This window comes from Clupea harengus, chromosome 23, assembly GCF_900700415.2.
Source record: "Clupea harengus chromosome 23, Ch_v2.0.2, whole genome shotgun sequence".
NCBI lineage: Eukaryota > Metazoa > Chordata > Actinopteri > Clupeiformes > Clupeidae > Clupea > Clupea harengus.
This window is the reverse complement of record NC_045174.1, coordinates 4,194,141-4,205,913: the sequence shown is the minus strand read 5'-3', so window position 1 is coordinate 4,205,913 and position 11,773 is coordinate 4,194,141. Positions and strand designations below refer to the sequence as shown.

Sequence of the window (11,773 nt, the reverse complement as noted above, 5' to 3'; positions counted from 1 at the left end):
ACCTGTGTGTGTGTGTGTGTGTGGTGTGTGTGTGTGTGTGTGTGTGTGTGTGTGTGTGTGTGAGCTGACATTAGATGGTGTGAGTAAATAAGGAGCTGTGGGTGTGGCTGTCAGGATGATGGATGGAGAGGAGAAGGCAGAAAAAAAGAGATAGATGAGCGACAGACATAGACAGAACGAAGGGAGAGAAGAATGAAAGAGAGAGAAGTTGTTATTTTAACAGCTACTTGACATAGAGGGAGAGGAAAGACAGACACTGACACACAGACACACAGACACACAGACACACAGACACACACACACACACCACACACACACACACACACACACACAGAGAGAGAGAGAGACCTCAGGCTAGAGAAGTAGTTTTAAAGTATGTGTTGTATAGTGCGGTATGGATATATACTTCATGAAAGCTTGTCAAATGTATGAGGAAGCGAGTGGTATGGGCCAGAATGGAGTGATGAATGGTGGGGAAGAGGAAGAGGATTAAGTGTGTATATACCGCTGATGAGGTGTTTGAGCTGGGAGCCGTGTGTGAATGTGGGTCACTCTGCTGTGGGTGATGTTTTGCAGGAGGACTGTGCTATCCCAAGAGGCCGTGCGGTGAGGGCCGGGAAGGTGGATTAAGATGGATGGGGACACGAGGGTGTGGCATTTCCACTACACAGACACTCCCTTTTTCACACACACACACACACACACACACAAACACACACACACACACACACAAACACACACACACACACACACAAACACACACACACACACACACTTACAGTATATGCACACAAAAACACACACACATTCAAACACACACACACACACACCTAGGCACCACTCCCCCTCCCTGTCTAGTTCCCCTCTCCCTCCAGTCAACGTGGTGATGAACAGACTCCTTCCTGCAATGGAGGAAACAAAAGCAGGAGTTGGGAGAGAGGTGAATGAAAGATAGCATAAGAGAGGAGGAGAGGAGAATGCTGGGGAAACAGGAGGAGAGGAGGAGAAAAAACACTGAAGTTTAGGGGAGAAAATATGAAGGGAGAGGAGAGGAGAGGAGTGGAGTGGAGTGGTAGGAGAGGAGAGGAGAGGAGAGGAGAGGAGAGAAGAGAAGAGGAGAGGAGAGGAGAGGAGAGGAGTGGAGTGGAGTGGTAGGAGAGGAGAGGAGAGGAGAGGAGAGGAGAGGAGGGAGAGGACTGTGCTTCACATGTTACCAGCAGGAGAGTACGGGTGAAATACTAAAGGGGAGGTGTGTGGAGGTGTGTGGAGGTGTGTAGTGGGGTGTGGAGGTGTGTGGAGGTGTGTTTCTATGTGAGTATTGTTGATGTATGGCATATAACATGTGTGTATGAGAGAGTGCACGTGAGAGAGAGATTCAGTGTGTGTGTGTGTGTGTGTGTGTGTGTGTGTGTGTGTGTGTGTGTGTGTGTGTGTGTGTGTGTGTGTGTGTAAGGGTGTGGTGGTGCGCTGTGAGCATTAGGTTTCTGAGTCTGGGGGGCTTGCAGTCTTTCTGTTTATTTTCAGAACTGCAGGAGCTGTTGGGTGGAACTCACACCCACACACAGACACACACAAACTCTCTCACTCTCTCTCACACACACGTACACACACACACACACACACACACCTTTTCTTCAACTTCCTCCTTGGCCCTTTCTTCCGACCTGAATTATCACAGGATACACCAAAGAAAAAATATATACCACAAAAGAATCATTAGCTAATAATTTATTTCCGTTTAACGATTAAAAAGTCAGTGGTCATTGCATCTGAGTGACACATACAGAGAATGCATGAGAATGAGACACAAGGAATACGGCCAACACAAACACTGTGTTCCCCAGACAAGCCCAGTGGACACATGTCCCCTTCGAGACACCATAGTTTTGCCATCACTCATCGTTCTTGTGCGCAGGAAGGATGGAATGAGAGAGAGAAAGAGAGAGAGAGAGAGAGAGATTTCATAACTCTTCTTTGACCTTCTCCTCTGGCCTCTCCTGAACCACTCTACGGTTGCACACTTGCACCACAGAAATGAGGGCAGTCGTGAGTGTGAGTTAGTGTGTGTCCCCTAGTCTTATTTACATCATTAGTACACTCCAGATGACCATCAGGGACGCATACAACCAGTCTGGAATGGGTCTGACAACTGTGTGGATATGAGAGACAGCCACAGACTTTAGCGATGTGGGATGTGTGAAGTTGTTTTTCAGACTTTTTGAACTCAGTAAAGTCTGATTAGAGGGAGCACCCATAAACTGAAAGTGGTCACACACTCACACACTCTTTCTCTCTCTCACACACACACACACACACACACACACACACACATAGCAACGGCATCATAATATTCTTTGAACACTTTTGATGTAATGCTCTTTACAGCCCCGGTTCGCGTGCAATTCTCCCTCTGTTGTTTAACAAAGCGTGAGCATGATCAACACACACACACCACACACACACACACACACACACACACACACACAAACACACACACACACACCTGTGTGAGTGGACAACAAAAGAGGAGTAAGAAAGAAATGCTTGTTAAAGCGACACTGGCACACATCCGAAAAATAATAGCAGTTCATTGGCCACCAGTTACCATGGCTACCAGTTACCAGGGGTACCTTGAACGGATACGTTGGTGTTCAGCAATACTTCGGCAGTCTTTGAGAGAAGCGGGAGTTACAAAGAAACACCTGCATGGTGTACACACGCCCAGACACACACACACACGCACCCAGACACACACACACACGCCCAGACACACACACACACACACACACACACACACACACACACACACACACACACACACACACACACACACGCTAGTGTTCAGAGGCCTATTTTCTACCTGGAACTCAGTTACCTCCACACTCCTCTCTCTCCACTCTCACAGCAGAATGTAGTTTATTCACACAGCCGCCCTAACAAATACACACACTCACACGCGTTACGGTCAGAAGCTGTCAACTTCCCGTCCAGAGCATCCTGAGCCGGCAAACTCACACACAGAAGCCTTGTCTCCCCTGACACACTTAAACACACACACACACACACTCACACACACACACACACACACACACACACACACACACACACACATACATACACACACACATACATACACGCACACACACACATACACACACATGCATGTGCACACACACACCAAATCGTGTGTGAGTCAAACCATTCCTGCGCCTCTGCAAGGACCCACTAGTGGAGTGCCAAGCATAGCCTTTCAGCTCTAAGTGGAGCCAGATGGGGACCTGATGTAGAACCATTTGAGGATAAAAGGGTTCTTGTAACCAGAGAGAATTCTGCATCAAGAGCAAAATAAAGAACCTTTTCCAAATATGTTCGACATCGAATGTGACATTCATATGCATAGCGCTAATAACAGCAATACAAAGTCATGCAAAGACACATGTCGTGTGACATTTTCACTTCAATAATATGCTATACAAGTTATTAAATGCCTTAACATGGAGATTTCAATTTTTACAGGACTTGTACTCTTTCTCTCTCTCTCTCTCATACACACACACACATGAACACACACACACACACATTCACTCACATGCTGTGCAGGAATGGGAGAGAACACAGCTGGCTGAAAAAAAAGCAGGACAAACTCCGACTCATCCAGCTTTGGTTCCAGGGTGGATTTGGCATCACCAGTTTTGGGACAGAGGTGTGTGTGTGTGTGTGTGTGTGTGTGTTTATGGTTGATTGAATTAGACACACTGCAGTTGGAGTAGAACGAAACAAAAGCATTGATCCCCACATGTAACCTCAAACATTTACATGTATTTGTTGTGGATATGTGTGAGTGCTTGCGAGCGCTTATGTGTGTATGTCAGGTTTGCATCAGGATTATACAATCTGGCCCATTTCACTTCATATACATTCCTTCTGAAAATGAAAACAGGACACCCAATCAGGCTGCTTCTGGCAAAAACAGAAACTCAGTGAGAAAGAGAGAGAGAGAGGGAGAGAGAGAGAGAGAGAGAGAGAGAGAGCGAGAGTGCTTAGGGGATAGAGTGAGGGGGTTGGGGGGGCAAAAGGAGTGAGGGAGAGAAAGACGAAGAGAGTGCGTGAGATGTGGGGAGAGAACGAAAAGCAGGAAAGGGAGACAGGGAGTGAGACATTTGGGGGAGTGAGGATGAGAGAGGGAGTGAGGATGAGAGAGGGAGTGAGGCATTTGGGGGAGTGAGGATGAGAGAGGGAGAATGGGGAGAGGGAGAATGAGAGCTGGAAGTATGACAATCCAAACAGGTCACAATGCTAGCAGCTAGCGCAGTGCGGTGGAGACATGCAGGGGTTGCCGTGGCAGCGGGAGGCTTTGGCTGCCGCTGGAGTTCTGTTTACGCAGCAACGAGCGTTTGAAATAAATCAGCAGAAAGTCGGAGACCAACAATGAAAACATGCAAACATGCAAACAGCCAGTCGCAATAGACCTTTTTTTCTGCTCTTGCCATGGCATCCACCCCCTTCCCCCCATATGATTTAATTTAAATGCAGTCTGGCGACTAAAGAAAGGAAAGATTCTAAGTTTTTTTTTGGGGGGGGGGGGGGGGAGTACTTCTGGAAGGTTCCTTCAGAGCAGAATGTTCACTAGTGCTGGTTGATGCGGAGCTCTGCTCTGCTCTGCTGTAACTCTTGATGTCCGTCGGACGGAGCCCAGAGAAAACCACAAACATTCAAACACAAAAACATAAAACACTCTCTCCTGGGAGAGCACACATGGCACGGGGAAAACTTTCCAGACGGGCCAGCCTAGCTGGCAGTGTGGGGGTGCTGTGTGTGTGTGTGTGTGTGTGTGTGTGTGTGTGTGTTGGTGTGTGTGTATGTGTGTGAGTCTGTGTCTGTGTATTCATTCATCATTTAGTTTGTACATCTCTATGCGTCATGCATACAAACTCAGTCATGCACTCAGAATGTAGGCAGTATTAGCAGGACTCAGATGTAATCATATGTTTATATGATATGCACCACTATTGGAAGACCTTACTGAGGAGAGAATCAGTCTTTTCAAAAACAAGTCTGTCTGTCTGAGGATGATGTCATTTCTTCCTGGATGTTATGCTGAAGAGGGAACCTATCACAGTTCAGGTTCCTTTCTTCTGTCTGAGACATCAGTCATCCAAAAGGAGGAATCGCTTAGCCAGGCCTGAGTGTGTTTGAGGCGGGGGGGTGTTTGGTGTGTGATTGAGCAGCCTGTGAGCAGCCGCAGAGTGAGAGAGAGAGAGAGAGAGAGAGAGAGAGAGAGAGAGAGAGAGCACCAGTGATGAAAAGCAGCACTGGAGGACGAGAAGTCCAGGCTGGAGCCCTCATGGAGTTCTATAAATAGAGAAGGAGACGAGAGAGAGAGAGAGAGAGAGAGAGAGAGAGAGAGAAAAGGAGAGAGAGAGAGAGAGAGAGAGAGAGAGACAGTGGGAGACTGGGAACTGCAGAGTTTGAACATTGGAACACACTAAGGTGGGATCCAAGGAACCAGGGGAACCTGACGTGGCAGAGCAGGGTTGTCAGGGGGAGGGAGGGAGGGGTGGAGGGAGAGAGGGAGGGAGGGGGGTGTTATTAGGACCCAGTTGGAGGGGCACTGCAGTGATAAGGTGTCTGTGACGGCAGGAAGTGAACAGTTGAGGAGGCAGTAGAACACTGAGGTTGTGCAGTTTCATTGGTTGGGGTTCCAGCAGGTTTGTGTGAGTGTAGAAATCCATCCTTCGGGTTAGATTAGAGCTCGGCTCGCATCCCTGGCTTAGAAGGACATGCATCCAGGGTGCGGTGATCGTTTGATGAGACTAGCCCATCAGCGTTGGCTTGGAGGGGGAAGAAGTGTGGGGAGGGGGAGGGGGAGGTCTAGTCTTAAGGGACTGAAACATGGGACTAGGGGAGAGTAAAAGTGGACATTTAGCTGTCGTTGTCGAGAGTTGTGGCGCACACATCTTCCCCTTTTTTATGGTCCCTTTACAAGGCAGACCAGTAGAAAAGAAACAGACAGTTCAAATAATAATACAATATACACACAGTGGTCCCACACAGGCAAGGTACATACAGTCTCTGTAATGTGCTCCGGGAAAGGTAGGGGTCAGGGAGAGGTCAGGGAGAGGTCAGAAGTCACTGTGGGGATTGGTAGGGGTCAGGAAGTTTGAGAGTTGGGAGGTGGGGGCATTTTCCCATCATGCTTTGCTGCACTTGCCCTTCTTCTCCTTGCGCTGGAATTTCCGCAGCCGCCGCGTCCACACGTCCCGCCACTGGATGACCAGACTGTTCTTATCGGCTAGCAGCCCCGTCCCGGGGGGTGCGCCCGCCCCCACATTGCTGGCCGCACTGTCATTGGTCCCCAGGACCAGGAAGCGCTTGCTCATCTGAAGGCGCGGGCACTTGCAGGCCAGGTCCTTCATGTGGATCCAGAGCAGGTTGTCTCCTCGCTTGAGCGGCTCGCCGCGGCTCTTGTACACGGAGACCACGTTCACCGTGAACTTGGCCCAGTCGCCCACCGTCTCCATGTCCAGGACGTTCACCTGCACCGCTGTGGAGAGAGAGAGGCATTCAGACAGTCTGTTATGTCAACACCTGCACAGGGTTTAGCTACTTTTGGAGGTTTATGAAAGGTCTGTATGTGAAGGGGAAGAGTGGAAAGTCTGACACACTGAAACGTTTTCGGCTGTTTGAAGGGTTGTTGTCAGCTTACTAATGGAGCGCTCTCGTCTTAGCTTAGCTCATTACCGTAAGAGAGGTGCAATGACCAAATCCATATCAACATTCTACTTTCTGCTCTTTTCAACAGTCCAACATTTGCATTTACAAATAACTTTTGTCATTATGGCTTCATCAAGTTGAGAATTCCAATCCACATAGGCAGAATGCCCAGGACAGAATAAGACAACTCTGCAGCTTAGCTATCGCTGCATTCAGTGGGTATCTATGAGCTGGCAGGTGATGCCAAGGCCAATGGGCACATCCAATGCCACTCTGAGGCCAGCTAATATCAGTAATGGCCTTGAGATGTGGCTGGTGAGCCTCATGTGGATTGGATGTGGCACTTGGTAGTTCTCACCTTCCCAAAGTGAACAAAGACATCATGTAAAGGCAGAGATCTATGACAGCTGTTGCACTTGGCAGCAGGCAAAATTGGTAGAAAATGAATACAGTATTTTCTTATACATTTTTATAAGTCAATATGGTGAAGTTGGCTTCTGTACAAAAGAGCGCTGTACTGTATAGTTGCAATATGTCAGTGGGAACGCCTTCTAATCCAACATGGCACATCTGAAATCCTGTCACTCATCATTACGACGTGATCACAAAAGATCAACATCTGGTTTCTCTCAAAGCCCAGAGGAGTGGAAGGCATGGACTAACCAGGACTACTTATAAATGAACCAGGATTTGAGGTTCCAGTGTTTGTGTGTGTCTGTCTGTCTGTATGTGTGTGTGTGTGTGTGAGAGGGAGACTGAGAGGTGCTTTACCATAGTCTTTCTTGCAGTACTTCTTCATGTTGATCTTCAGATTTCCCTTCACTGGTTTACAGTACGATTCACAGTCTAAGCACAGGAATAAAGGAAAGCATTATGTAAGATTGTGTGTGTGTGTGTGTGTGTGTGAGAGAGAGAGAGAGAGAGAGAGAGAGAGAGAGAGAGAGAGAGAGAGAGAGAGAGAGAGAGAGAGAGAGAGAGAAACAGAGAGAGAGCGCTAAGGTGTCTTAGTGTTTCCTTGAAATTCTTTTGGGCACATACACATAGACAAAACCACGAATATGCTCCTGGTGTGTGAGAGTGTGTATTTGTGTGTGTATGCAATATGTGTGTGTGTGTGTGTAGGGGGGGGGGGGGGGTCAGATAGACAGAGAGTGTGTGTGTGACAGACGGAATATGAGTACACGAGGGGAAATGTTCTCTTTGGTCAGATTTTCTCCTTAGTGAATAATCGCCACTGATAAATAAAACACACAAGGCCAGCCTTACCACACAAATCACAGGAGTGCCCTCTCTTTCTCCCTCCCTCTCTCCCTCCCTTCCTCTCTCTCTCCCTCAGCAGCTTATTCCTGCCTGTCAAACTCCAGACAGGCCTATGGCTGTGTGCCTCACACAGAGGAAAACATTCAGCCCGCTCTTTTTCTTTCTTTCTCTTTCTCTCTCTCTTTCTCCCTCCCTCTCTCTCTCCCTCTCCTTCTCTCTCTCTCTCTCTTTCTTTCTTTCTCCCTCCCTCTCCTTCTCTCTCTCTCTCTCTCTCTCTCTCTCTCTATCTCTCTCTCTCAGGTTCAGGCAGGAAACTCTTCACAGCCTCAGCCGATTGGTTCCCGCTATCGCACGCTTTTCAGTGAGCCAATCAACGTGACACCCGCAGCGTCAGCTTCTTAACAGGCTCATGCTCACCCAGACAGTTTGCCGACAGCCGAGGTATCAATGCCACTGTATTCTCCCCTGCCCACCTCCCGAGCACCACTCGTCCAGATCTGCTTCAAGTGTCTGGGGTTCCTTATGTATGTCCGTCCAGTAGAAACATTCCTTTGCTGTGTCAGTCGTTCGGCAGGAGCATCTTAACGCTTTCATTACCCAGTCCAAATCTCCTATCACCTCGTAACCATGAATACATCAAATGTCTCAGGACCCTCTGCACCCATCGAAAAAATCAGATGCTATTTCTGTACACTGTAGTTTGGTTCTTTTGTTGCTTAGCTGCTGTTTGCGTTTCATTTTAGAGATGTCTGCTTTCATTTTTCTCTGTGTTGGGGATCATTTGTACTTCCTGTTTTGGTTTGGCATTAGATTTGAGGGTAGGTAGAGGGTGGGTGTGAACTTTTATAACTTCTTTGGCCTTCAAACTGTAGCTGTGGCTTGGAACTCCATTAGTGATTTAGAGACCAGCACAGAGCTGTTTGACTGAGTGCAAACTGGTAAACCCAGAAACGATTCAACTATGTGCCGGATCCTGGCTAGGATTCTGCTTAATTGGGTCCGTTAGAGAGGAAGTCACCTGGCCGGCACCGGGTTAAAGTCTTGGGTCCAGCAGTGAATGTGCTTCAGTAGCTCAGTGGTACAAACTGAACCACTGGAGACATTTTCTAGAGAGTCTCTTTGAATACCAGGAGGGTATTCCAGGAGGAACCCCCCCCCCCCCCTCCCTCTCTCTCACTGTCCTTCTGAAGGCCTCTGAGCTTCATTAATCACTTTATGCATGCAGAGAGAAATTTCTTAGTGATAGCTGGAGCAGTTTTGGCTCAGGATGAGTGCAGTTGTGTGTGTGTGTGTGTATGTGTGTGTTTCGGGCAGGCATTCACCTGGAAAAGGCAAATGAATTGCCCACTGACCCAGAATAGAGTATAACACACACACACACACACACACACACACACACACACACACACACACACACACACACACACACACACACACACACACACACACACACACACACACACACACACACACACTCACACACACTCACACAATCAACCTCTCATCTCCCCTTACCCAACCTCTCCTTCTTTCTTACTGTCGTGACAAGGACAAATTGCGTCCCCTCCTCTTCTCTTCTCTTCTCCTCTGCCACCCCCTCCCCTCCCCTCTTCTCCCCCTCCTCTCCTCCTCCTCTCTTTAAGAAAAACTTCAGCTTCTTATTTAAGCTTCAAATGGCCTTGACCTGGGCCAAGAAGAAGGATATGTTTCTCTGTGTAAGTGTCTATACATATATCCTGTAAGGGTGTTTTTGTGTTAGGAATGTGCGTGTCTGTGAATGTCCTTGTGTGTGTGTGTATGTGTTCGTGCATAGGCATGAAGGAGTGTGTGTGTGTGTGTGTGTGTGTGTGTGTGTGTGTGGTGTGTGTGTGTGTGTGTGTGTGTGTGTTCGTGCATAGGCATGAAGGAGTGTGTGTGTGTGTGTGTGTGTGTGTGTGTGTGTGTGTGTGTGTGTGTGTGTGTGTGTGTGTGTGTGTGTGTGTGTGTGTGTGTGCTAGCGGGACAAACCTGCAGATTCTTCTGTTTCTGTGCTGCTGCTGCTAACAACAACTGCTGTAGGGCTGATAACTGGAATCTCTGAAAAATAAAGAGACCGGTAACACAAAGTTACGTGAAGTAATGTTTTATGTGTGTTGTGTGTTGTGTGTGTACCCTTCAGGTACAGATGTACCAGTAAGGAGTCCTTGAGCATTTTGCACAATGAGACAACATCACTGAATTAACAAACAAACAAAGACACAAACCCATATTCATCTCAGGAATATAGTTTTTCTCTATGTGTATTTGTGTCTCTGTGTCTCTGTGTGGTACAGCGGGCATAAAGGTTAAAGTTGGCTTGGCATGGGATGGCATGGAGGCAGCATGGAGGCAAGCTGCTGCTCATTAATACACACACACACACACACACACACACACACACACACACACACACACACACACACACACACACACACACACACACACACGCGCGCACACACACACACACACACACACACACTCAGGTGGCACAGCGCTTTCAGCCTGGCATGTGGGATAAGTCACCTGACCTGGCTGCCATAGCAACAGAGACACAAACAGAGCTGAACCCAATCACTGGTACACACACATGGGAAGCACTCTACTCTGATTTGGAGGTCATCTGATTACAACTCCTTGCTCTTACAGCGCCCGTGCGTAGTTCTCCTAATTGCATGTATATGTTTGTGTGGTAGTCTGTGGCAGTCTAATCAGGCTTGTGAAGATACCATAGAGCACAACAGAATATTAAAGCATGAATATAATCTTCATCAATCAAATGTTTTCAGGATGCGTCCTTAAACTCTACACTCTTTAAACTCTGTTAAAGATACAAGAATTATGACGGTGTGTGTGTGTGTGTGTGTGTGTGTGTGTGTGTGTGTCTGTGTGTGTGTTTGTCTGTGTCTACTTTCTGAATTGTCTGTGTGTATACATGCTTGTCTAAGTTCAGACTTACTGATGCAGGGGGCCACAGGAGATCTGCTCTGCTGGTAGCCCTTGGCGCAGCGGTTGCACGTGATGCCTGTGACTCCGTCCTTACAGGGGCACTGGCCGGTCGTCTGGTTACATGTCTTACCAGCAGCCCCCACCGGGTGGCAGTCACATGCTGACAAGAGAAAGTAAGCGAGACAGAGAGAGAGAGAGAGAGAGAGAGAGAGAGAGAGAGAGAGAGAGAGAGAGAGGGGGGGGGGGGGGGGTATTCAAATTCAAAAAAGTCAGGCTTGGCTTTGATCCAAACTTAATTAATTTCACAGTTAGAACATGTAAATCAGAGTCTGTTGTCTAATTGAGCAAATTAATGACCAGTGTCTAAGTTTTTAATTCATTATTAAATGAATAACTGGGAGTAAAAGCAGAGACAGACAGACACACCCACACACACACACACACACACACACACACACACACACACACACACACACACACACACACACACACACACACACATACAGACCCACATCATTTCAGGCATATTCTGAAGCCTGTGAAAGCATCCGGTCCCTTTAGTGGAGTGTTAGCATGGTGGCACAGCACACACACTCACACCATCTGCACTGTTTCCCGTAAGGCAGCTGTGGCATAGATGCCAACATGCACACACACACACACACATGGGCACCCAGCACACTCACACACACCACAGACACACACACACACACGTACCCACAAGTAGAAACAGGGCATCATGCCTGGCAGAGTGATCCTGTTTATGTGCAGCTCAGGGACGACATGTGCAGAGGAAATGACCTTTTTAAAGGTTTCTCTCTCTCTTCACACACAC

The 11,773-nt window shown here is 47.8% G+C and overlaps 1 protein-coding gene across 1 annotated transcript in view; it reads right to left on the bottom strand.

Annotated features, from left to right (window-relative positions):
* Positions 1–5,546: 5,546 nt before the first annotated feature.
* ntn2 (netrin 2) overlaps positions 5,547–11,773 on the bottom strand; it is a 37,319-nt gene continuing 31,092 nt past the window's right edge. Inside the window, exons 4-7 of the mRNA XM_031561517.2 lie at positions 10,949–11,098; positions 9,982–10,050; positions 7,486–7,560; positions 5,547–6,544 (exon numbers count right to left, since the gene is read on the bottom strand). Coding sequence (XP_031417377.1) covers positions 6,192–6,544; positions 7,486–7,560; positions 9,982–10,050; positions 10,949–11,098 — 647 coding nt within the window. The 3' untranslated portion in view covers positions 5,547–6,191. The remainder of the gene's footprint in view (positions 6,545–7,485; positions 7,561–9,981; positions 10,051–10,948; positions 11,099–11,773) is intronic.